The sequence below is a fragment of the Artemia sp. Qi Xiang Cuo genome, chromosome 21 (assembly GCF_049724085.1).
Source record: "Artemia sp. Qi Xiang Cuo chromosome 21, ASM4972408v1, whole genome shotgun sequence".
In the NCBI taxonomy this organism is placed as follows: domain Eukaryota; kingdom Metazoa; phylum Arthropoda; class Branchiopoda; order Anostraca; family Artemiidae; genus Artemia; species Artemia sp. Qi Xiang Cuo.
Window position 1 is genome coordinate 25,218,780 of NC_142814.1, and position 27,939 is coordinate 25,246,718.

The 27,939-nt window shown below is 35.8% G+C and overlaps 1 protein-coding gene across 8 annotated transcripts in view; it reads left to right on the plus strand.

Moving 5' to 3' along the window:
* Ca-alpha1D (Ca[2+]-channel protein alpha[[1]] subunit D) overlaps positions 1–27,939 on the plus strand; it is a 401,670-nt gene that overhangs the window by 102,038 nt on the left and 271,693 nt on the right. For all 8 annotated transcript variants that reach the window (XM_089106801.1, XM_089106795.1, XM_089106796.1 and 5 more), the window contains exons 7-8: positions 5,650–5,753; positions 6,909–7,075. In XM_089106801.1, coding sequence (XP_088962927.1) covers positions 5,650–5,753; positions 6,909–7,075 — 271 coding nt within the window. The remainder of the gene's footprint in view (positions 1–5,649; positions 5,754–6,908; positions 7,076–27,939) is intronic.

Genomic DNA, 27,939 nt, shown 5'->3' on the forward strand with positions numbered 1-27,939 from the left:
TTTTCTATCTGGAAATCAACTATGCTGAACAAAATGGCTATCTTAAAATTTTGATTGGATGTATTTGGGGGAATGATGGGCGTGGGGGGGACTAGTTGCCCTCCAATCACTTTCGACTATCAAAAGGGTACTAGCCATTTGAAATTCCAATCGAATGAGCCTGTTTTGAAGTTTTTACGACAACACCTTCTATAAAAACCTTATATGCCCCCAGAACATAACTTAAAACCCTTGTCCTGAGGGTTGTGGGGGAGTGTCAGTAGTAATAGTGTTAAAGGTTTCACGCCTACATTCACGCCTACAAGAATATGCAGTACAGTTTCACGTGCACATTGCAAAAAGTGACCAATCCTTTTATACCTATAAAGTGGTCAAACACGTTTTGAGAGTATAATTGTTTTTTTGTTTTTTTTTAATCGAAAACTAGAAATTGTCAAATTGCATATTTAGGAATGATTTTGTAAGAAAAGTTGTCTATCACCCATGCATTATCCACTGTTCCATATCTTTGAAGTATGTGCTATCAAGAATGGTTTCTGATTTTTTTGGACAATTGCCTTTAGTCAAGAATAGTTTGTTATGAATGTGTCGTTGCTAATTAAAAAATTGGATGCTACAATCGGAATTGTTTGATTGGCATTTGCAAAAAGGGGATAAGGGATTCGCCAATTGGACTCTATGAACGATATTAATTAATGTTTGAATAATAGGAGTGTGAATGATTCTAATTAGTGATTGGATCGTATGAAGATGGAGAAAAAGGGTTAAAGTGATTAGCAGTTAAGGTAACTGTTGGAACCCTTGGTCCCCGCTTTGTCAGATAAATATCCCTCCCAGATTTATTTCTTTCGGCCCCTTAATTATTTTACTTCCTTAAGTATTAAATATTAATTTTCCTATTATTTTTTTTGACGCCATTTTTGGTCCTCTTAACTGCGTACGTGCTTAATAGACCACGAGGGAAAAATTACGCAGTTAGGGAGATTGGCCAGTAGATTAGTAAGTCCAGGGATTGGCTGGAAAGATTCGTTTACCACCCTCGTAACCCCTTTCGCAGCACGCGATTAGCGGGCTGGGAGAATTTGTCCTTTTTTGAATGAGTTCTTTTTATACAGCGTGATTGTTAATACAGTAAGACTTTTCTATGTACTCTTTTACCTTTTCAGCTTAGGTCAAAACTAAAGAGTCAATTAGAACATCTTATCAGTAAACTTTGGCTTTAGATGTGGCCATAGACCAGCCGATCACGTTAGTATACAGAACGTTTGGAGCAACCGCGGAAATCCCACTAATTTGGGGCCAGCGAGGGATCTCCCCCTTCAGTAATCGGCTTAGCAACTCTTTGCGCCTTTTTTGCCTTTAATAAGTGGTGACCCCGCACAATAAACCTCCAATAAGTGGTGGCAGCGAGTTAAGGTCCTATCAGTAAATCTGATAATAAAAGAATTCCGCGCTTTCGAAGAGACAGGGTAATTTAGCCTATAAAAGTAGCCTATTGTGGTTACAGAGGCTGTATATAAAAATCGTAAAGAGAAAATTTTTATCTGAGCCGTGCCTAGTTGGATAATAATAGGTAATAAAATTTAATAATCAATAAATCAAGCGAATAATTAACTTCTGAGACAAGGGAGGCTGCGTCACCCAAAGATAATCTAAAATTTAAAAGAAAATGTTTTTTAACAATATGAGATCAAGAAAAGGGTATAAAATGATTTTATTTTGAACGAAAAACGTTAAATAAATCTTGAAACAACGGTGGTCCCACGACGACTGCGGACAATATCTAACACTGTCAAAAACCAAGTTTATTCAGACGACCAATTATTTGCAACTCCCGCTGGAAATACCCTAAGAAAAGCACCATCAGATAGAACCATATATCACTCAACAGATGAAATAGACGTTGCGGAGACATGTGAAGATGATATCCTTAAAACAAAATCAGTAATAGAGGGATCCACGGTCCAAAACAGAGAAGAAGAGAAAAGTCTAAAACAAGTGCAGAAAGAATTGCTCGCAGATAGAGAAATCTAAACAACAGAACCAGTGTCGATAATTTATGATTAAAAATTAGTGCCAGAAAGAACGTTGCTAAAACCATAACCTTAAAATTAATATAATTTACGACACTTATGGGAGTTTCGTTTATTATAGTCTATTATAAAACTAGTTTACTCAGACAACAAGTGAATATAAGATCATAAAAATGAGCATCACACAAGGCCAAGTACAATTTCCAGCAGGAGCTCACGAAAAAGCACTAAAATAGATATGACACAACGACTTTTAAATTTCATAGAGAATGAAAAATTAGACAAAGTACGAAAAGAGGAGGAAGATAGAGAACAAAGAGAAAGAGATAGGATAGCCAGAGAAAAAAAGGAAGAGGCTGATAGGATAGCCAGAGAAAAAAAGGAGGAGGCAGACAGAGAGGAAAGAAAATACATAATGGAAATGATTGCAGGGACAAATTACCAAGAGCCTCAGAAACCGTCTACAATAGAGATAATGCAGGCAGTAAACCTTCAACCAATGAAAGAAAATGAAGATGTACATTTATACATATACAATTTTGAAAAAACAGCGGAATTAAGCGGATTACTAAGAACAATGATGAGTATATCATCAAAGTTCTCTCATCATTGTTCTATATGAAAGAAAGATGGCGTGCTTCACACTTTTTGCTAACATCAGTGAGCTGTAAGATCTTAGAACAAAGATGAGTTAAAAAAAACGGAAATCGTTGCAGAAAGATGTTATATCTTGGATGGAAGATCTTAGTGCAAAAGAACGGGCCTATAATATTCATTGGCATCTATCAGGAGTTGCAGATAAAAATTCAGTAAAATTTTGTTCTATTTAAAATATGCAGCGATTTAAAAAAACCTAAGTATATTAAAAGGATGTAGATGTATTGTTAATCTAATTCATCAAAAAGACGTTATGGATGTCACAATATTTCTGCTACAATGCTGCAACGAATTTTTAACTTCTAATAATAAAGTACACTTTCGCTATATTTGCTTATTGAAATTCAATATTTTAAGAGAACTATTCATCATGATGAAGAAGAATACAAGGTTAAAACTAATTAAATCTCTGAATTCGGGGGGGGGGGGGGCGGGGACAGTTCCTTCCTCCTGCCTACACATGACAAGCCTGTGTGTGAAGTCAAAAACAGTAACTAGTTTATGCAGGCCTTGAAGGGGTGGGGGAAGTAACACAGTAAACTCCGATTGGTTACATATTTCGACGCTCCTAGGGTATCCCAGGGCCCTGCTAGTGATGCAGAAACAAAGACATATTAGAGTTTGAAGTTTTTTTTTCAAAATTACCGAAAGTATGGTTTTGGGATTAATTTTTACTTTTCAAACAAAAATAAATAATAATTATCATTATTCCTTAATAAGCTTTGAATTTGAGTGAAATAATTTTTTAACTTGGGCTCGGAGACGCCACATTCAAGAAAGGGATTTTAAGCATCCGGCAAAAAATTCTGGACCCTGGAGATTTCAGTTGTGCATTGTTTATGCTTCCATTTCTCTCTACTCAATTAATGACAAAAAAGTCCCACGGTGCCATGTACCACCTTACAATGGCGTTGCCAAGACAAATTTATACTAAGCAGATAGGTGTATGCATTTGCTTTCAAATGAGCTCTTAGACAACCTATGAAGATTTTTTGGTAGCCTGCCAACGCTGGAGAAATAAAAAAATAAATAAAAAAGGACACTTTTGTGTTTCAAGCTCTGTTTTTGAAATTTTTGGAAAATGGCTTTTAGGATTAAATTTTACTGTTAAGATAATCATAAGTTAAAGTTGTTATTCAAAAATCAAAGTTAAAAGATTTTTTTTCAGTGGACGGTTTTTTTCATTTTTTTTTCTCTTACTAAGGACTGGGAGGGGATTATACAAAAGGGGGAGTTGTAAATCTACAGTTAACGGGTTTTGGCCTTGTAGATTACAAGGAAGCACAAATAATGACGCATTGTGCTTCCCACTCTTTCAACTCCAGAATTGGCACAAAAATGACACCTCCAGAAATGACAACTATTTTTGGTGTCATATGGCACCTTACCAAAATGAAGTTCAGAAATGACGAACGACGAACGTAGAAGCATCTCTCTGGGATGTTGCAGTAGCCTTCTAATTCTGCTTGTCAGTGGACGACTTATGAAATTTAAGAAGCATTTTTAGGGACTTGAAGCTGTTTTTCGAAGCCTTTTCCTCAACTACAGCTATGGCTGCAACCATGGTATGAAATCCCAGGCCATTTTAAGGATTTTTTTTTGGTGGGGGTTTTACTCAAAGATAATTTTCGGGGGGGGGGAGGGATTACACAAAAAAAACTAAAAAAATTCATACAAAATTTGTTTATATCCATTTGTGTTACGTTTTTACGACTCAGACAAAAAATTTGTTTTAGGCGGGGGGTGTAAACCCCCCCCCCTCTGGGTACGGCCTTGATGAAATCCATACGAAATGACCGGTATTTATAGTGTTTGTAAGCTTAATTTACAAATATGATTCATGGGTGGCCTCATTAAATTATGTGTAGCTTTGCGCAGCTGTGAGTCAGCTATAAAGGAGGAATTCAGTTGCAGTTTCTGTAAGGAGGGGGGGGGATTTTTAATGCCTAAAGTGAGCATTTTTTTTGTTTCCTGTGAAAGATCCTTCAAATAAACGTGTAGGGGGAGGGAGTATGCGTCCTGACCTTTAAACATACGAAGGAGAACCTTTTGACCAAAAGAAATGCAACATTACTGCTGAGTGGTACCAATTGCCGGGGGGCATTCCCATCCGATATAGCCTTCTGTCCTCCCCTCCTGAGTTTCGAAAAATTTCTGTTTTTGTTATTTTGATTAGAAAAAATTAATCCCCCCCCCCTGGATTTTAAAAATATATGTTGCCCTCCCGAAGAGCTTGCACCTTAGTGTGAATTTTTTTTAGTGTAAAATATAGCAATCCATTTAAATACTTGCCTCTACAGAGGTACTTGGGTGGAGGGCATACTCTTAGAACAAAATTTGTTAAAAAGAGTTTGCCTTCGAGAAGATTTAGAATCGTTACCTAGACATTCATTTTCATCAGTACAGATCCTCTTCTTCGTCTCCTACCTCCCGCAGATACATTTTCGAAGGGTTTAATTTTGAAGGGGTGATTATCATTCACGTAGAACTTAAATATGAAAAAAAATAACAAAAAACACAAGCTTAGTGCAAAGAGCGGGAGAATTAATGTGACTTCAGAACCCCTAATATCTATGATAAACCTGAATGTAATACTAAAACCAGCTTGTGATATTAAAAATGAAAATCAAGTGTAAAAAAATGGTTTCTTCAAATGAAAGTTGTGAATGATGTTAAAACTGAAATAAAACAAACTACGATTAGCCTACGTATAAGATGGGCAGCCACCCCTATATCGCCCACTCTTTCTGCTGAAATTTCAACATACAATAGACATTAATCGCGCTGTGAATAAAGTATAAGTTAAACCCTAAACTAAAGAGTGGATGCTTTCTCCCCTTATGCAAGATAGTTTCTTGTTGTTCTAATCTTTAACGTTGGATTTTACTAAAAAAACGTGCCTTTCTTCGCTTAATAACTTTTTACACCAGCTTCCTAAGATTCCGTTTGATAATTGTAGATTCAAGACGCAATGGGATCATCCTGGCAGTGGATATACTTTATTTCAATGGTCATCATAGGAGCTTTCTTCGTTATGAACCTTATTCTAGGTGTATTAAGCGGGTAAGTATAATCGACTTCTATTTAACTTTGATTCGGTTTATTTTATAAGGCGATAAACTGGCTCTTGGATAATCAAACTCCTATGCTCCATAATAATGAACATCTAAACCACCATATTTATTCGAATAAAAACGAAAGACTGTGTAACTATATAGACTGTGTCTGAATGCCAGAAAAACCAATTTTGTTAAAGTCGAATACGTGGTCGTAGAATATTGTGAGAGGGCTCATTTGAAAGAAATTGCCAAACTTAGTGCCCTTTTAATTCAACAAAAGATATCATGTCACAGAAAGGTGGCTTTTTCTGCCCTTTTGTGCCACCAAACATCAAATTTCGTTAAAAGAGGGTCAAAATGCCTGCAAGTGGAAATTCTGAGATAGCCAATAGATTTTCCATGTTCTAAAAGCTTGAATTCGAGGCTTTTGACCCTTCTTACGTCTTAATAAACTAGAAAACAGGTCTTTTTACTGTAACTTCTTGCCCTCATTTTGAAATTAGTGGCCCTGATTTCAACCCTGAAGGTTGAAGGCTGAAGGTATTGAAGGGACTGACAAAAAATCGTGATAATTACCCGTAAGTAAAAGAAAATAATATTTTGCAATAACTGCTAACATTTTATTGTTTCCTAGGTTTAATTTTTTTCTATTCTGAGTAGCAGGCTATCAAAATATCTCAGAAAGATATTTAATAACTTAATGAAACGCACTCCCCCCCCTTGATAAATTCGTCTTCATAACCCCTTCAAGAAGTACCATACTCACAAAAGGCACTCACATATACTCACAATATTTAATTAAAATATACCTACTCACAATATACTCAAAATATTTAATTAAAATATACCTGCAAAGTAGTTTCTCTCGCTCAGGGTAAGCTGATTATCTCCAAGTAGACACAGAAAACCGGTTTAATCAAAGATCAAGAACAAAGTGTGGTCTCTATAGCACGGAAATACCGACTATGTTAATCAATTAAAGTAATCTGACTTTTCTTATTTGTTTTTTCGGATAGTCTTTTGTACAGTTAGGTTTGTAAAATCCATTTTGTGATGATTCTCGGTCTTATTATTTTACCGTTTATAAAATTAGTATAGATATTGTTTTTTTCACGACGCTGAACTCTAATAATGCTCATTAAAAGTGTTTCTTTTATAGGGAGTTTTCCAAGGAAAGAGAGAAGCAACAAGCCAGGGGAGATTTTCACAAGTTACGGGAAAAACAGAGGCTTGAAGAAGACATAAAAGGATACTTGGACTGGATTACTCAAGCTGAGGACTTGGATCCAGATAATGAGGATCAAAAAAGAGATGAAATTAAAAAAGGTGAGGATAGATATGTTTTTTACCATTTTGAGATCATATACGAATTTTTTAGGATGAGGGGCCGTAATCCCTCCTTCTCTCACGTCTCTCACGTCGACCAACACTAGAAGGCTATAATTGTTGATAGGTACGATACTTTGCAATCTTTCTCAGACCCTCTCAGATTGTTGACTAAATGTCCAAAATTTTAATTACAATCCAATATTTTACTTCTTAACCAGGGAAGCTGAAAATAGCAGGAAACTGCTAATTCATTTACAATTATTAATATGCACAATTTAACAGCAAGACAATGGGGGTCTATGGGGCTCATCGCTCTCATCACATTTTAATTTGACCTGGGCATGATTTGAAAAATGATTAGAAGTTAGATAGAAAAAAAAACCTTTTTAGAAGAAGTAAAATAGAAAAAAAAGATAACCAATGAGCTTAGAATTGTAGGAAATTATACAAATATTCTTCCAGCTCCAAAGGACATGGTGCCACATTCATCACAAAACATATCGCACAGTCAATACAAAATGAAGAGTTATTATATCGAACGTATATACAGTATTACTAACAGCTATGCAACATTTTATTGCTACACACAATCATTGGGGTAGGGTAGAAGGTAAGTGGGTCTTTTGTAGGAATAGAGGGTGTCTAAAAATTCAAAAAGTAAATTCCCGCGGCCAGATTTTTCCACTTTTCACGGGCGGCTCTTCTGATCAATTTGTAGAAAGTCTCCTCATTTGGGATAGTATATTAGGGGTAAGTTTTGAAATGGATACTAAAGGGAGAACGACTCCCCTATTATTGGGGGAATATTTTTAGTGTAAATTAAGAATTAATTTTGCATGATATTATTAGATAGCTCGGGAGACTCTTCGTGATTAGTATCGAACACATTGAAAATTAAAGGGCATTGTAAACTAGTTATTAAATAGACCCATTTATATTGATGCAATGAACATTTATGAATACTTTTTCAGGATTTTGTTTTTGCAATTCATCGGAGTATATATTCGTATCATATACATGCCTGCACAAAGGCTGAAGAGAGGGTGGGGAAAGTTTCCCATGAACAGTATTTTTTTTTTTTAAGAATAGTCCCTTACAAAAATAATCTTCAGTTGCTGAAAAATCATTTTGGCGTTTCAGGCCCCTCTTCCAAAAATATTAATGGGTCATCCTTTTCAGGGGTAATTTTCAAAGCATGATTTTGCGACACTTGAACTTAGGATACAACTAAGAGTCAGTTGGGGAGGGAGCGCACCTCATATTCAAATTACGGACAATATGATGTTAAAAATTAATAGGATAAAAAACCCATGAAGTTTTACATAGCAAAGTAAAGAGTGATATTAAAACTCAGAATGAATAGAAATGATACTGTTTATGAGGAGGGCTACCGCCCCCTCAGGCCCCCGCCCTTTACCCAGATGTTTGAATTTTTCCGCCAATGTTCAAGAGCGAATGTTCTAAAAATTATATGTATATGATAACAAGTTTTACACAGTGCCTGGAGAATGACTAGTGTATTCGAAAGGGGCTGGTGAATAAAAACCTGGAGTTGTCAACAGGCTTTTTTAAACTCTAAGATGTATTCAGTTATACCCTAGTTAATTTTTAGCGTAAAGCCGCTCTTTACTTTCCTTTGAAAACTCGTTTATTTTAGTCAAAGGAGGCTAACTTTAGTGGGAGGTTACCTTCTGTGTGCTTATTTGCATTAAAACGGTTTTTAACATGATTGCAAGTTTGACAATCTGTCTAAAGGACCTTCAACGTAGAACATCCTGGAAATAAATTTACTGTTGTTCCAAAACTGTTACGAAGACAAGTTTTATCAGTATCTGAAAATTTGCTTTACTTCACTGGCAGCATTTGATTAGGTAACTCGAGAAAACACTCCCAAAATAGACTCTAAGTGGGCCGGTTTAGCCCAGTTTAATCTTGGTGCATTTTATTGGTGAATCATTTTAATGTCACTTCCTCAGCTTAACTTAAAAGACCATTGCCATAGTACCATAGGGCGTGACAGATGGGCTAGTTGCTAACCACTCTTTTTGGTCACTTAAAAGGGCACTAAAACTTTTAATTTCCATTCTAATGAGCCATCTCCCGATATTCTAGGACCATTAGTTAGATACGATCGCCTCTGAAAAAAAAACAACAAAAAACAAACAAACAAACAAAAATAAAGACGCATCCGGGATCTTTCTTCTGGCAAAAAAATACAAAATTTCAAATTAGGGTTCTAAAGTAGCATCTAGAAGCAGATCTGAGTAAAATCTGTGTACCGCTCTAATACAGTTTTCAAACCGCTCTTGATAAGAGACGGTCATTAAAAGAGTGACCTTTTCCAATGTAAATTGAAACTAGATGTGGATATTTAATACAAATTTATAGTTGAAAAGAATTCGTTATAAATGCTGATTGCAAACATTTGGAAATAATTAATTTTAAAATTACTAATTAAAGCCATTAGAGCTAGAAAACTTGTGTAACAATAGAAAGGGTGGGTTTACCTCCAAAAAAGGGGCACTCTTGATTAAAATCCCAAGATCAAGTTCAACGTGCCCAAAACTCTATCCAGAGGGTTTCAAGTGCCTATATCCAACCGCACCAAGTGTTTCGTTTTTCCTGAGAAAACGGTCAAGGATGTTTTTTTCAACATGGGTCACCGCACCGAACCAACGGTAGTAGAATACCAGGATAGCGATTATTTGAGCAAATGTTTCAAATTCTAATGCTCTTTTATGCAAAAAAAAGATTGCATTTCAGCAATTTGCCAACTTCGGTTGTTTTGCCACAAATTCAAAACACGAATTTTGGAAGAATACGGTAAAACTATGACACATAAAATCAGTTCAGATATGCCAAAAGCCATTTATATCAAAAGACTCCTGGTTCTAGAGCCCCATGATGTAACCCAGCGGCTGAACTCATTCTTAAGCATATACAAAGATATATGCCAAAGTAAACAAGAAGTAGAACAATAGGGAAATTTTTTGTGGAACGCAAAACTAATGAAGAAAAACCGAATATAATAGAACTCACATTAAAATACAATCTTTAAAACTAAAATATTTTCAAAACAACCCTAGCATCATTACTTCAAGGAAGTTCACGAGCCCTGGTTGAACTTCCTTGAAGTAATGATGCTAGGGCTCTTTTGAAAATATTTTAGTTTTAAGATTGTATTTTAATGTGAGTTCTTTTTGTATTTTAATGTATTTTTTATTTTAATATGAGCCCTTGGATATAGGGTCGACATTTTCATTTAAGGTTTCGTTCCAATTTCTTATATAAAAAAAATCCCTATTGTTCTACTTGTTGTTTATGACGAAAAGGTAGAGTGTGATCTTCGTCGCTATTTATGTTAAAATACTGGTGATAATGTATTTTTTTCTGATTGTCTAGACAGTATTATAGTTAGACTAATATTTAAAATATTATTGGTCGTTATTGAGCTTCGGGGTGCCTTTCCTTTGATTTTTAGCAAAGCAAAGACTGTAGCTTTTTTGTATCTGTGGTCGGGTGCATCTAATCGAGACTTAAAAAGTAATTTAGATGTATCATTTAACCTAGCCCTGCTTTTAAGACCTTTTGAAGCAATAAAGAACATGCCAACATTCAATTCTGCTTAGGAATATTTTTTGACTTAGATTAGCAAAATTGCATTGCCCCAAAGCAGTTTTACTTTTTTTCTGCAAAGATGTTGTTGTAAGCAGCAAGAATAAGAAAGAATACCGAGAGAGAACCAACAATTTTTAATTTTTCCCTGGGATACTTTGGAAATTTTGGAAGACCTTTAGTCTTGCTGTAATAAAATCAGGTATTTAGCACTGGCTTCTATTTTTCGCTAGTTTCAACACTGCATAGGGTTTTTCCATTTGGAATGGTAGGTGGTGTTTTGCATGAAGATGAGTAGTCTGCCTGGCAGAACTTTTTTTGTCATGGTGTCTTTATCATCTTCAAACTACATACAAATTACGACAACAAATATCTAGTCTATGTTTCCCTCCAAAGTGTGGTTCTGATTTGTTAAAATAAAATCTTTTCTAATATGTCCTTACAGTAAAATCCATTAATATGTTCTGAAAATCTGAAAATGGAAATTAATGTTGAGCTTAGAAATTGGTGAAAAACACTTTTCATGTCAATTTTTTCACAAAATTGTGCTGCTTTTACCAAAAGTGCTAAAAAAAAAAAAAAAAATAATAATCCGCAGCTGGTGATAACACTGATCAGTGTTCTATCGCTGAGCTAGCAGTTTTAACAAACTTTTTGACTCTAGATACGTGGAAGTAGCGCACACAGTCATGGAAACCCGTTTGAAGAGTTACTTTCGGAAGCCAGTGCTGTTTACTTTTGCACATGACAAGCAATGTCCCAACAATGAAATAAAAATAATAAATCTGACTGCACTGGAGAAGTTTTTCTTTTTTAGGGGATTTTAGGTAATTCTCTGGTACATTAACCTATAAATGGCATCTCAGCGTTCTGAGTAGTAAGTCGTATAAAGGTTTCAACTATACGCCTGAGGCATAGATATGTGTGTGTATTTTAAACGAATTGGGGTTACCAGGGTCATTTGCAAAGAGGTACCATTTCTATAGAAGCTATAGTAATTTGAAATATCATGTGGAATTTGCTTGAAGGTATATACTTTGCGTACGCGCCCGTACCAAACAGGTTTTTCTGGTAGACCTATTCTACAGGTCATTACACCTTTGCCAAGAGGAGCGAGTATAACTTGATTGGTGATTAGGATTTGAATAAAAGGAATAGTTTTCTTTACAATTCATATTAGCAAGAGAATTGAATTCAAAGAGAATAGTTTATTTGCAAGGATATTAGTGAAAAAAAAATGAGTGGTGCATTTACACTATTGGAGATTAATGATGGAACTGATAGCAGCAGCAGCAACGATATACGAGTAGCTAATGTAGCTGTGGAAATAACCGCGGGCTGTAGACTATGTCTTGAATGGGACATTATGTATGCTAGATACGTGATATCATTAAGCAAATTTAAGCAGGAAGAACAGCTATGTTTTGCTGGAAAAGTAAATACTCTCCATATAAATACACTTCGGTCAGCATTAGATGTCATATCGAAATATATTGATGAGAACAAAATGCATCAGTGAATATTATTTTTGTACTTATGTTCAATAAAAATGTTTTCTAAATCAATGATTTTTTTCTTTCTTTCTATATTAGACATGCGTATATTTCCTAGAGTAGAAAAAGAAATTCTGTTTAGTTTGAAGTTGGTTGTGAGAGAGTTAGGACTAAAAAAATGGATAGATTCGAGAAAGATCGAATCATGAGGAATCTAGTTCATATGGAAAAACATTTAATTCTAGATGATGATTTTCTAGAGTTGTCTATTCAAAGGAATATATTTTCTCGAGGAATGCTTGTTGATATAATGAAAACTGATTCTCCATCATTAGACTATTGTATGTAGCTTCTACATATTGGTCCAAATGCATTTACACAATTTATTTATCTATTGATCACGACACGACAAAATGATATTGTGGATATTCTTTTAAACATTAGTTTATAAATTTAGTACTTTTTTTCATAAGACAGATGGTGCTCAAGGATGATTTACTCCTCTCTCTCTCTCAGACAATTTTTTTTTGTTGCTAGCTCACTTTCATTCTGGCAGTGAGAGCGTTAACACATGACAAAATGTTCCATACATGTCCGTTATGTATGTACACACACAGGGCAGCTGGTCATCATGTGAGAATTGCACAATGATTGAGGAGTATGATGAAAAGTGTGGATTATGCAACCCGTGTTAAGTGCATAGAGGATATGCGGTACGAATTAAAGGTTGTAATTCCTGTCTTGAAAAGGTGTGTGACTCTCATCCTAGAGGCTACCTATGTTCCAATTGTCAGTATGGTAAATGTAAGCAGTGGGAGAGTACATATCCCGGTCTGATTGGAAAGAATCCTAACCGTGATTTTAGTTTATTGCCACGAGATTGGTATCGTCGTGGTTTTAGATTGTTCGGGGAGGAGAAACTGTGTCAACGATTCGACTGTTGGAACAACAAAAGAATATGGTTTCTACGTCATCGTTGTGAGGACACTGGGTGTTATGATTATAAGCCCACTGATTTTTATTTGGATGTGACTGAATTTGATTCGACACTTGAGGACACTGTTTGTTAAATTTATTAAAATTGGAAAATTGAAACATGTGAATTCTATATAATGAATGATAATAGTATCATTGACTATACAAATAGATATGACAAGAGTGAAGTCACACTCTACTGAAGAAAATGTGACCCTGACATTGTACTACATCAGGATCAGTACACTGTGAATTCAGATAATCTACCTGCACTAGTTGTTGTCGACGAATACCTAGTAGTGGATGAAATCTAAAGATTAGAAAAGTCGTTTTATCATGTATATAAATTTTTTTATTAATAAACAATTTCACATAAATATTTATAAAAATTTATTATTAGGTCAATAAAATAAATATTAAATAAACTTTTAAGTATATTATCCACTAGAAAGTCGTTCAATTGATGTAAGTAAACGTAGATGTTTAGAAACTGATTGTAGGTGTAGCCACGACATCTGAACATGAAAAAGAGTAGTGCATGAAAGCCACATGTCTTAGTCGTTAAATCCTGTACTCTTCGTTGATTTTGAATAACAGTTTTCCTCCTGCTTTCGATAAAGTTTCTGATTTATGGAATGTAGAATTTATAAAATAGGCCAAGAGGATCAAAAAATTCAATATTAATCTCTGTTTGAAAGATGCATAGCCAATGACCGGTCTTCAAAGTCAATGTACTGATATTAACAATGATTAGGGTATTGTTAACACTTGGAATCTTTTCAATGAAGTCCGAAGGTATGCAATGAGGACTTTTATTGGGACATGTATGGATCCATACTAAATACATTGATTATTTGATTTGTGTTTATGATGCAAGGTCTAGTAGAACACTGCCGTCGGGTGTGATTTCACAATAGGTTTCAAATTGACTCAGTGATATTAGCGTGATACTCTCAGTCAGAGTATCGGCAAATGTACACTCTAAGTGTAAATTCCCTGTTCGTACTATGGTTATATCCTGTGTGCCTGACAAGTCCAAAACAATAATCCCGTGATTTTTTGAAAACATTGAATCGGTTATTCCATTTTAAAATAGTTGAGAGTCATGATCTAGGGATCGCATGGTCAACTTGTACTGTTTTATATAGTTTTTTTTGTCAAACAATAGAGTGTACAATTTAATAACGGTCAATTTGCGCACGTAACTATATAGACCAAAAATATCAAAGTAGTGGGGGGATTCATTCTAGTATTAATTGGCGTTCACCCTTTTTAATAAGTCCAAGACCAGTTTTGAAGGGATTACTAAATTGACAAATGAGGAATCGCTTAATCTGCAAGAACCGGCGGCAATGTGACGTTGATTGGTGATTGTATGGGGGACAAGAAGTTTAGTGTTGTTACCATTGGCTCTTAGCTTTTCCACTGCCAATGCAACAGAGCTCACAACTTGTTGTTTTCGGACGTGGAGAATTGCCGATGTGATAATGACATTTGCATCAGGTGTTGCAGGAAGTGTTTTTCTCAAAATGAAATTTGATGGGGTCAGCTGTAACTTTATGTCAATCTTGATATTGGGGGGTAGCCATTAGGATATATTGAATATCTCATGATTTAATTTTCCAACCAGATGATACTCCTGGGTCACTGCAGTAGTCAACTCACCGTCAGTATCAACACCTGTTCGATATTCATAGCCCAGCAATTGTCCTCTCATCTCCTTGTACGCCTTTGGCGTCATCATCATAAATTGTATGTAGCTTGCATAGTTTGATAAATTATTGCTATTGCTCACCCATGTTCCATTAATAAATACATTAATTTGCTTGACTAGGGTGTGTAGGATACAGTGTTCATAGCAGAGACCATCACCTGTATTTGGAGTTGTATTATCTAACTATTTCCACACCACGACATTTAAATTAATAAATGTTGACTACAAATAAATTGAATATTCTTCATTTGAAAATATTTGAAAGTGTATATTTTCCGAGAGGGGTTGTTGAGGGTGAAATTGTTCATAATAGCCATACTTGACGCTGACATCAACATTTTCAGCATTGAATAGAGTCAATGAGGACCTGATTGATGGATATGATTCCTTGTGGGGGAGATAAGTCATCTTAAGAGAAGAAATAGTTCTTTGATCTAACAATCTTTTTCTTTTTCTTTTTCTTTTTCTGTTGCTTATTGGCCTTCGTTGTTTTATTTCTCAAAGTCCTTGTTGATGTCCTTTGCTTCCTGCCTGGGTGGAGACTGATGAGTGAATGACGCGGTCGCATCCTTTTCAATCCCTCCCCATTTTGTCGAGATTTTAATTGCTCACCAACGGCTCTGGCTAAAGATCTAACAATTTCTTTAAAACTGTCCTTGAAATTCTTGCCCGACCCCCAGTCCTGTAGTATGGAGGCAGCAAAATTTGATGCAGCAGGTACAAGATATTTTCTGGCAAGGGGTAGTGCAGAACGAAATAGCCTAGCCAACCAGCTACCAAGACCATAGCCAGACATTGTAGTTCGCCCCTTGTAGTAGTCCAATCCATTGCCTATTTGACGTGGACTCAAAGCACCAACATAACTGTCAATATCAGGACAGACAAATGGAATTCTTCTATTGTTCATTTTTTAGGTGATTGTACCGTTGTCGTTGACAATGGGTCGAAAATGACATGTAATCACTGCTAAGCCTTTTGAAATTGCTAGAGAATCACCTAATTCAGTTCTTAGTGTTAACTGACAGAGTTCCAAATAGGAAGTGTTTACGGGAATATACTGAAGATGCCTTATATTGTAGTGGGGAGCATGTTCTTGATTGGTTTTTCGTTCAAGAACTCGTAGGAGGGGAACATTTGAGTTACCAACCCTAGATGTTTCCACAAATGAAGCGTAGAGAAATATACAAGTGTCCGTGGAGAAGGCAGGTGGGTAGTCAGCAAAAATGAAATTAGTTTATCCAGCACTTCTACCATTGATTATATTGAGCTTAAAGCCAAGAACGTCCTTTATGCTATCATTGAGAATAACCTTTTCATTATCAATAGGTGAACTAATATTGATCTTACCCTACTCCTTTTAGTAGCTGAAATGAAAAACTTCCTTTTTACGAGCGCAAATTCTTTTATTAATAGCACTACATAAATCATTCATACAGGTGAGCTCCTCGTAGGGTAATTCAATATATTGATAATCCATCCAATTGATTTTTTGAATTTGTTCTTGATCACCTGGTGGTGGCGGCCAATCATAGGGTCTAATTTTTATTTCATATTTACGATCCTTTCTCAGGATGTCATATGTATTTTTTAGAATACAGTCGACAAGAGCCACTTCATATGCACCGTCAAATTTGATGGTGGGGGAGAGTATTGTCCAAAAATCACTTGTCGTATTCAAGTCATTGTAGAGAGGATCGGAAACGTTGGACATGAAAGTTACATAGAAATCATTGGGCATTGTCAATATCTTCAACACCGATCCAAGAATCAAAATCAGAGTTGTATCCTAGCCATCGAACAAGTAACTGTTTCTTACCCCCACGAGTACGTCTCTTTAATATCTTTTCAATTTGATAGATTTCACTGGCATTTTTAACTTTTTGTAGTTCATAGTCATAAAAGCCGCCGAGAATCTCTTCATCTTTGGTATCATACAGGCGATAAGTTATGGGTTTAGTGTCTGGGATTTTTGCCACTTTCAAAAGTTTTTTGGACCACAAGTAATTCCACTTTTCAAAAACATCAGTTGATCTATTAATTCGAAAAGTTTCACAAACATTGAATTTATTTTTCTTCTTCTTGACAGCCAACGATTCATTGGAATACTGTTTAAGAAAGGTGTCATGAATTGTATCGTGATCAGAATAATGAAATTCCGTTGGCGTAGAGTTGGACAACGATCGATGAGGTCGTTGATTATAAATCAACATGATTTTATCAAGATCATGAATAAAAGTCGATATATTTTCCAATGTACAATATCTTGAAATTAAAAGTCGACTAGTTCTTATCAATAGTTCTGCCAATGCGGCCTTTATAGGACTGTGATTCTGATAGAGCAGTGTACTATATTTCTCTAGTACTTTTGCAACCTGGGGATTAACAAATTTACTACCGCGATCCGTTTGAATTTTTTTTATACGTATCCCGTTGGAGAATACTTTCAATGGCCTGAGCAACTTCAGCACCTCTCTTTGATAGCAATGGAATTGCATATTCATAGAGACTATAAACAATGATTGCAAGTAGAATTTACTTTTACGGTGTATTGTGACGTCTTTGAATCTAATATAGAGTCAGGAGATCTGCTTTAATTTTATGCAATGGGTAAAAGGCTTTATTTTTTCGATATTGATTGGCACGAAGTCTATGATTTTTATGCAGAGTGTAACTTGATTCATTCTGTAGATAGTCTTGTACATTTTTAGTGCGAACACCAGTGACTTTGGAAAGAGCTGTGGGGGAACTTAAACTCCCCGCCTCACCAATATTTTCATAAACACCTTTCAGAACTTCAACCATTTTGAACGTAAACACGTTGTGTAACGACCGCTACCCTTTTGTATACGGGCCATTGGTGGTGATGATGACTTGATACGTCTTCCCTTTTGTCTAGCTATCAGCGGTGTGCTAGTATTTTCCAAAATTGATTTAAAATCTTCTTCTTCAAGTTCATTTTTTAAGGATGTCAATGTTGTTGATGTTGATGATGATGATGCATGTTCATTTATTTTTTTTAGAATTTGTCAAATGCCAATAAGAATTTTGGGGAAGTTTAATGTATTTAGAAAGGTGTATAGATGAGAGTCAAATGATAGTAGTCCTTTACGATTTGTTACAATATCACAGATTAAATAAAGTACATTATAGATTTTTTCCCGACTTATAATCCATGTCCCATTGCTCTCAAATTGAATGTGATCACTTTCCAAAAGATAGGCTAGGACTCGTGTAATTTTTTCACGATATGAGTGGGGGCTTATATTTCAAATTTTAAATAAAATAGAAAACATGTACTTCTTCTTCAATTTTTTTCCACCAGCAGCAGCAGCAGCAGAATCCTGAGGAGATGATTCTTTTTTTGGATCAGCAGCAGCAGCAGCAGTGGGCTTCGAGCGATATGACTTGGGTTTGTCCACTCGGCGAAGTTCATCTTGAAGTAAAAGCAGTTTTTTATCATCCTCAATATTTTCTTTGTCAAGGAATTTACTCAGATTGTTCTCAAAGTGTTTCACGGGTGAGAGAGCGAGTTCTATTGGAGTCAATTTATAGGGTTTTGCCATTCTCTCTCTCTCTCTCTCTCTCTCTTTAGAGAAAACTGTTTAAAAGTCCTGCAATTATTGGCAGTAAAAGTGTGAAAAGCTACCGCCCTCCTGAAGAAGTCGTTTCCTTTTAAAATTCTTTCCTTTCTTTATAGAGACCAGTTTACTTAATCTGAAGTAATGTTGCTTTGCCGGCTTTTTAACTACATCTTACAGTTGAACATTACCCTTAGTCAAATTTAAGCACGTTTTGGATCTGGAATTAATAAAATCATCGCAGAGGCTATGCGGAGGCGTGATCTTTCTGAGTGATGGTTTTAAACTACTTAAAACTGAAAAAAGGTGTTTATTTTTACGTATTTTCTTCGGTGTCATTATAGCAACTAATAGTTCTTTTAGTGTTCACGGGGAGATATCCTGTAATTTCTTTGTCAAAAATATCTATGACTACACGCAGATCCTCGGGTGTATTTTGATTAAGATCCAATAGGATGTAGCCGTAGGGTTTATTAGTTGCCTGATTGTATGATGAGAGCAAAAATTTGGGGGCTCCCGGATATATTTTTTTATTGAGGGTTATTATCGAGATAGAATCACTAACAACTATGTATATGATATAGTAGGTTAAGTTAAACGCAAGTGTTTTCAAACACATTATATTATGAAATAGAATGTGTCTAATCAGAGTAACGTAAATCTGTTAGTGATGAGATAGAACAGTGAACAGAAGTAGAAATTCATTGGACCATTGCTGAATAGATTCAGCCAGACCGTCAATAATCAGCCAAGAGTTTGGTTCAATAATGCTGAAAACATCAAGTCCCTGTATGAATTGTATCTTCACCAACCCCATGGTGGTGGCAATCGCTTTTATTTTATCATATGACTCCTGCCAAATACTATAGTCATAGTAGATTTTTTTCGGCTTTTCCACAAAAATTTTATCACAATTTTTAATTATTTTAGTTAAGAGTGTTGTTTTGCCCGACATTGATGGTCCACACAGAAACGATCTGACTGGTGTTTTAAATTGATACATGTTCCCTTCAACAATTCACCTGGACAACTAACTGTAGACTATGGCCGTCTAATGACTAAATAATTTCCCTATTACTACTACTACTACTACTACTCCGTTCAAGAATAATAATAACGAGAAGAAGAAGAAGAATAAATAATAATATTTTCTTTTATTATATACATAAAAAAAAGGTGACAATACTTTAAATAAAAAAAAAAAAAAATACTACATTGAAAAAGGCACATTAAACATGAATAAAAAAAAATACACTTTTTTTTTAATTTATTTATAATAAAAAAAAATACAACATTTAAATAGCCACTAGAAAAAAAACAAAAACAAACACTTAAATAAATACACTTTTTTTCTGTTTATTTATTTATAAAAAAATACATCATGTATTGGACTAATGTGCATACACACACGCATACTTGTGAAATTCTCTCATATACTTTTACTCACAACATTTTAAATTTTGGGGTCCCCCCCTCCCCCCCGGGGGGCGGCCGCGGCGGCGGCCGGGGCCGGGAAGCGCCGGGCGCCGGGGGGCCCGCTGCGGCGGGCCGGGGCCGGCATTAAATAATGGAAATTGATCTGCCTTGCAAGCGCACACACACACACACACACACACACACACACACATACACACACACACACACATATTGAAAATTGTTTGTGATAGAAAAAAAAAGAATTAAAAAAAAACCTAATTACCCAAATAAACCTCCCACCCAATTTATACTTTTTTTTTTTTTTAGTGAATTTAAGTTAATTTTTTTAGACCGAGTTGTTTTCTTTAATCTTTAAATTAAAATCGGGCGGTAATTAAAAAAATTACGGGTGGCAATACCTTAAAACCATCCTCAAGTAAATAGACTTTGTCCGATATGGTAGACATGGCGTTTTTATAAAATCTAACTGTGTAGTTTTTAAATTTTAAAGAGCGAATCGCCATGACTTTCGCCCTTAGCACTAAACTACGTTCCAGACAGTTTCTATACACACTCATGTCGAAATTATTTTTTACAAAGTGTGTAGGTACCCCCTTGCAAACTTGTTTGATTTCCTTGCCGTGCGTTTCCACACAGTATTCCTTTGGACCAGGAAACACCACTGGATATCAGATCGCTACCCGTTTCAGATTTTAGTATTAACAATTAATTTAGGGCCTGGCGTTTCACGAGCTCTGGGTAGAGGGATTCATCTAAAATAGTGTAGTACATTCGTGAGCTAATGTAATCACCATTTTCAAAATCATTCAATAGATTTTCAGTTTTTACTTTTAACAGGAGTGAATCAGTGTCCCCGTAATACACTTGAACTTGTCCCTCAATCAGCCACTGTACATTGCATACATTGTAATAAAATGACAACATGAGTTTCTTGGAGATTTCAGTTATTGCACTTCCGCCTGCAATATTTTTATTTAATACACTGTTTCTTTTCTTGCAATGTAGGAGCACCATATTAGAGTCTATGATTCTGAACCATGTGAAGTCTGGATCCGCAATGATTCGAGTTCAATCTTTGGGTTTGGTTAAAATGTCACATCGACTTTTGTGTCATACGCTCTCGCACATTTTACCGAAAGATGAGTTCAAAATTAGTTTAAAGACTTCTTTTTCAACCTTCGTTTTCGCTTGTGAACGATTTCTGACAAAGGTGTTAATAAACGTTTTCATGTAAGGCATTTTGATCAAATCGGAGGGCTCTATGAATATTTGTGACCTTGAAACCATTCGACACCATCCATTTCAATAGCACATAATGAACAACGATATTCTGTTTCGGGTTGAGGTCGGCAATTAATTTTTGTTTTGAAGGTACCCAGTGCATAATCCCGTCCTCTACTAAAGATAAATTGTAGGGGCTCAGAGAGTCCCTACCCACCGGTCTATTTATGCACGGAAAAACAAAGTCTTTTACCGACTCATGGATTTTCATGGGTATTTCACCGTCAATTTCAAAAACCATCCCTGTGCCCCATTCTCCTCAACACTGGCAATGTCGGGGACCTTTAAAGCAAAGGGAGTATTCAGCCACTTATAATTGCCACACGGCAAACAGTAGTGAGACAGTGCCGATGGGTAAAGAGTCTTTCTGACTGTTCATCGGTGTGCTGTCCACTCGGATCAGTTTTCATGATACGATCCCCGTGAAAAACATAGCCACCCCCCAATGATCTATCTACAAACAGATGCTGATCCACAACGGCGATCAGACATATTTCTTCTTTGCTGATTTTAAGTATCAAGTCCATCACCAAATGGGGAGTGGAAAAATAATAACCTATATCCAACCCAAATTCCCTATAGATTTTATCCGTATTTTTGCACACAATGTCCAGAAAGGTGAGTATGTCACTGGCCAAGTATAGTTTACAGTAGTCCCACCCTTTTGTACGCCCGCCCTTTGCCAAAATAATCCTAGAACATATATAATCATCAGCTGCGAACTGACTCTCAGTAAAAGAATTGTTAGAGACTTCCATGGGTGTAAACGACCTACCATGCAACCTTAAGGCAGAGTTGCAATAATCATTTGGATATTTACCCTTACACATTAATAAATCATACGTTTCATCATCGGGGAAGCGCTGTTTGAGGAGGGAGAAGCTATCAAATTTGTCACTTTTCTGCACTTGATTAAATTGACCTAAAGATTTGGGGAAGAAGCTGAAAAAGTCTACGAAATAGATTTCATTCAGGCACTTGTTACCCTTGTCAACTGTTTTCAACATGCATTCTATCACCAGTAGCTTCTCCGATGCTTTTGGTTTGATATTATATGAAAAAGAACCATCTATCCATGCGTTATCTACAACTCCCCCCTTGGCAATGCGGGCCAACGCCGGAAGAACAAACTTTAAGTCATAATTGGAATTGTGTATAAAAACAGGTACGAAATATTGTTGTCTAACGTTTAAATTGCATGACTGGTGTGTTACCCCTCTAAAGTTACTCCCCCCCGATGTAATTTCCAGCCACAAATGATAAAGGTCGATCACCTTCTTCCTCCCCCCATTCCCAAACCATTATCAAATTCCCCCTTGCAAACCCAACAGATTTTACGATTTTTAATGGCCACTATGTCATCTGGTGATAGGAGCATAGGATAGTTTGTATAACGAAGGCGCGAAATTGCACCTTTCGCTGTTTTGACTAGACTGACCAATGCCGAGCGAATGCAGTCTTCACCGTCAATCAACATCTCAACTACCTCCAGCACTTGCATGGTATTATTGGAATCTCGTTGTGCGTGAGCGTAAGAGATCCCTATGGCTTCATGTATTTTAACATGATTTGAATTTGACGGATTGCACACGTCTGTCAGCTTAGCCTCGCAGTCCAAAGCGATCTTATTGCTCTGCAGGAGCCTATTTAGGAAATTCTTAAAAAGTAAGATCGCTCTTTCTCCGCTTACCGTTTCCACAGCCTGGTATCCATGACGTTTACAGTATTTCATGTGATGCTTTAACTTTAAATCAGTCCAAAATCTGAAGAGACATGTCGGACAGTAATAGCGTACATTTCGATTCTTATATTCACTTAGAACCCTGTTAATATCGGTAATTGGATTAAAATGACCAATCGACTCGGAGTCTGTGGATGGGGTGTATAGAAGCCATACCCAATGTTCTACTGATTCAATTGAAGGAGCTCACACTGGAAATAATACACCCTTTTTATCGGAACGCTGGCCATCTTCAAAGTATGGTTCATGCTGTAGAACCGTGACACCAATCTTTAAATATGCATTAGCCCAATCAAAAGTATCTATTGCTTTTAGTGTCACAGGAAATCGGCCATTTAAACAATTAAAATATACTTTTGGGAACTTTGAACCCTCCCTACCATTAACTGCCATTTTGTCCAACTTTTTCTTAGTGACATCTATTCGAAGTGGTCTGTATGCCGCAATTAAAAACGCATACTTGAAACACTGCAGCCTCGTATCGAAACAGATTTGTTGTATCCCCCTACACCCCTCTAAATCTGAGTGATATTTTAATTCAATAGCCCACTTCCCCGGTCCACCTCTTATAATAGAATACATTTTAAACCTACATATATTAAAATTTAAACTTTAAATAACTACAGCCACATATCCACTACCCCCCACGGTATAATTTTCCCACGTAATTTGAATACTATTAGTCCAATTTAGAAAAATCTCCCCATAATTTGATAAATGCGGGTGTATTGCCAACATCTTTGTGTGCAAGTATTTCGAATACATCTCACCATAACTTTCATTAAAAAAAAATATTTTTAGTGCTCTTGATGCTTTTAAACTGACCCCCATTCCCCACACCCCCATGTGTTGTTCAAGAATGGCTCGAATCTTATCCGTCGATGAATGTGTAATGGCCAGGAGATCTGTTCTTATATCCCCCGACACTAGAGAGTTAAAAGGGTCACCGAATTTGGTGCTGTAGACTAATGTGTGATGCAAGGCAGAGTTGGAGAGAAAAAAATCCGGAAGAGGGGAGGCTGATGTTGTTGTACTACTACTTCTATCTATAGCATTAAGTGGAGTGGTGGTGGGTGACTGAGAATTGTCAGTAACTCCACCCCCAGTCTGTTCAATCATATTGGGGGGATGTGGCATGAGGTCCCCTAGTACATATTCCAATGTGTTCGGGGACAATTGGTTGAGCCAGCTTGTATTGTCCTATGAGGGAATTTCGTTATGAGGACCCGATTCAGATTTAGTTGTAACATCATCTAAATATTCACGCATGAAACTATCTGTCCACCCCCGATCCTCAAGCATGTCGATATCACAGCTTAAGTCATCCAGGCTGGCCATTTCCCCAAAAACATCGTTAAGGAAGCCACTTTCCCACTCCATATTCTCTAGGACCAGTGTAGCTTCATCCCCGAAATCTGCTGGTGGTGACAGAATTGGTCCAGTAAATATAGTTGCTTCATCACTCAATGGTGTCGCTGGTGGTGCTATATTTTTAATCTGTAGAAAAAAAAGTTTTATTTTTTTATGTAAATTTTTTATAGTTAATAAACTTTGTCAATTTCTCGTTGTCATTGTCACACTACCACCACCACCACCTGAACAATTAAAAGAAGAAGAAAAAAAAAGTTACATCGCCTTATGTCTTTCATAATGTCAACTGAACATGTTAAAAAATATATTTTTTTTTTTTAAAGCTCCTGCTGAAGATAGCTTCGAATATTGAACTTTTTATTTTTTAAAAGTATAACTGCCACAAAAAGGTATTTTTTCACAAATAGGGGGGCAAGTGCTACTAATATCGCACGTGTCACCACTACGAGACGTCACGAATGATTAATCTATCTTCGACTCTTGTCTTTTTTAATTTAATAAATCACACAAAAAGGTATTTTTTTCAAATATAGGGGGCACTAGCGCCTTATATACCAATTGTCCCCACTCCTAACCTAAGCTCCTGCTGGAGATAGGTTCGAATATTGAACTTTGTATTTTTTAAAAGTATAAATGCCACAATAAGGTATTTTTTCAAAAATAGGGGGCAATTTCCCATTATATCTCATTTTTCCCCAATTATATAATAATCTAATTATTAAGATATCTACTTATTATTATCTTGGTAATATTTAAAATTTCATATTCAAATCAGCTTAATTTTTTCAAAAATAGGGGGGCAAGTTCTCATACGTTCTCACGTTTATCCTCGTCGCTTCTACTCTCATGATGGAGCTAGCTCCGAAGATTTACTTTGGTAAAATTAAAAATTCCAAAACAAGGAATTGTTTCAAAAATATTGGGCAATTTCTCCTAATATCTCAATTGTCATCACTACTAACCTAAGCTCCTGCTGGAGATAGCCTCTAATATTGAACTTTGTATTTTTAAAAAGTATAAATGTCACAAAAAGGTATTTTTTCAAAAATAGGGGGCAATTGCTCCTTATATCTCAATTGTCACCACTACTATCCTAAGCTCCTGATGAAGATAGCTTCGAATTTTTAACTTTTTATTTTTATAAAGTATAAATTCCACAAATAGTTATTTTTTCAAAAATAGGTGGCAATTGCTCCTTATATCTCAATTGTCCCCAATACTCTCCTAAGCTTCTGCTGAAGCTATCTTCGATTATTTAAATTTTTATTTTTTTATATTAAAAATGACACAAAAGTTTATTTTTCAAAAATAGGGGGCAATTGCTCCTTATATCTCAATTGTCCCCACTACTATCCTAAGCTTCTGCTGGAGCTAGCACCGAATATTGAATTTTGTAAAAGTATAAATGCAACAAACAGGTATTTTTTCAAAAATAGGGGGCAATTGCTCCTTATATCTCAATTGTCAACAATACTATCCTAAGCTCCTGCTTGAGATAGATTCGAATTTTTAAATTTTTATTTTTAAAATTTATAAAAGCAAAAAAATTGATTTTTTCAAAAATAGGGGGCAATTGCTCCTTATATCTCAATTGTCACCACTACTATCCTAAACTCCTGCTGGAGCTAGCTTCGAATTTTGTATTTTTTAAAAGTATAAATGCCACAATAATGTATTTTTTCAAAAATAGGGGGCAATTGCTCCTTATATCTCAATTGTCCCCACTACTATCCTAAGCTCCTGCTGAAGCTAGTTTCGAATATTGAACTTTGTATTTTTTTAAAAGTATAAATGCCACAAAAAGGTATTTTTTCAAAAATAGGGGGCAATTGCTCCTTATATCTCAATTGTCCCCACTACTATCCTAAGCTACTGCTGTAGCTAGATTCGAATATTTAATTTTTTAAAAGTATAAATGCCAAAATAAGGTATTTTTTCAATTATAGGGGGTAATTGCTCCTTATATCTAAATTGTCAACATTACTATCCTAAGCTCCTGCTGGAGCTAGTTTCGCATATTGAACTTTGTATTTTTTAAAATTATAAACTTCCGCTGTCGGTGTTTGATGATGCTACCTTCTCAATAATCCGTATTTTCCTGTGTCTTTTGCCAACGGATTTGGTTTAAGTTAACCTGGGCTAAATAAATTCTTGTAAGAGAGAATAACTTTTTTCTCCATCCATATCAACAATTAAAGTGCAAATAAAATGTTGGATGGTCCTTTTTTTTAGAGCCCCCCCTCCCCTCCCCCTCTCCCGGGGAAGATCCGTGGGAACCCGGCGCTTCCGTAGATGTAGGAGGATCGATACCCGTTCGATTTGGGGGGTATCGGACTTCACAACACTGTTCAAATAGAACAGCCTCAAATTCTTTCTCGAAAACACCTAAGTGTTTCAATGAAATGACCAAAAACGGCTTCACCCAAATAAAGTTTCTTAACATTGCTGTGAACATATTTGGAAAATATCAAAAAACCTTTTTCCCTGGGTAAATTGCTTATTGAATATATAAATCTTGCTATTTAAAGTCTGCTTTGCGAGCGACCCACTTAGAATTCAAATCGGATTAAAAAGAGATGGTAGATCTGATAAGGTAGCGGATGTATGCAAATGCATTAGCGAAAAAATACCAGTTTAAAAGTGCGAGTCAACTGTGTAGTAGAACATTGTTTTCGCTTTCGTTTTTTTCATATAGTTAGTTTTTTGTCTAAAAGGAATATTGGAATTATTGCATTAGAATGCATCTTGGTTAGAAGTTACGAGGTATGGGTTTTTTTTTTTTTTATAGAAATACATGAAAAGCATTCCTTTATATATACAAGCTAATTTGGTTAATGAAAGAAAATGAAATAGTTTTTTAGAAGCAAATTTTAAGTTTTACTCATCAAAAGCTATGCGCCTGAGAAACTTTACCTTATTTTTGAAAATAGGGATAGAAACAAAAAAATTATGTATATACTTACAAATTCTGACTGGGCTTCTATATCCGAACTCCTTGGCAAAACTTGAAGGGGGTTAAGCTCACAATCTTCAGTAGGCTGAGCTGAGGCATTATATAAAGCAGTCCATTCCCTTTTCAAGTTCCTTCCAGCTGACATGGAGCTAACACGGGCGTCAGAGGACCCTGTCATTAAAGGATTCACGGCCATTGGCTGGTCCAGGTCGTGTGTAGTTCTAGCAGCGAATTTGATAACTGAAGGTCTTGTAGCTTGCATTAATATAACTTCGCTATATCGTGCACTCTTTTCAGAAGGGGGTGTATTGCACGTGTCCACTTCATTGAAAAAAAAATGCATTTCGTGTTTGGAAAATAATTAAGTTTATGTTAGTCATTTAAAGTAATTTAAAACATTTTTTTTTTCAATATAGATAAGCAATTTTTTAAAAAACACCCATAAAAAGGTTAACTTATCATGATAAAAATCACCCCGTAAATGCAGACTGGCCTGGAAGTATTTTAAAAAACATCCCCCCCCCCCAAAAAAAAGCCGCCGTAAGTTTCAACCTATAAGAGAATTATTTAGAGGTTTCAGCTCCTAAAAACAAAAGGCTTCTAAGTATATAAGTAGCCTTAGTTCTAGTGTAAGGAAAGAATTTCTTCCTTAACTTAATGACAAGACAATTTCTTTTTTTATGATAATAATGAGAAAATTTTT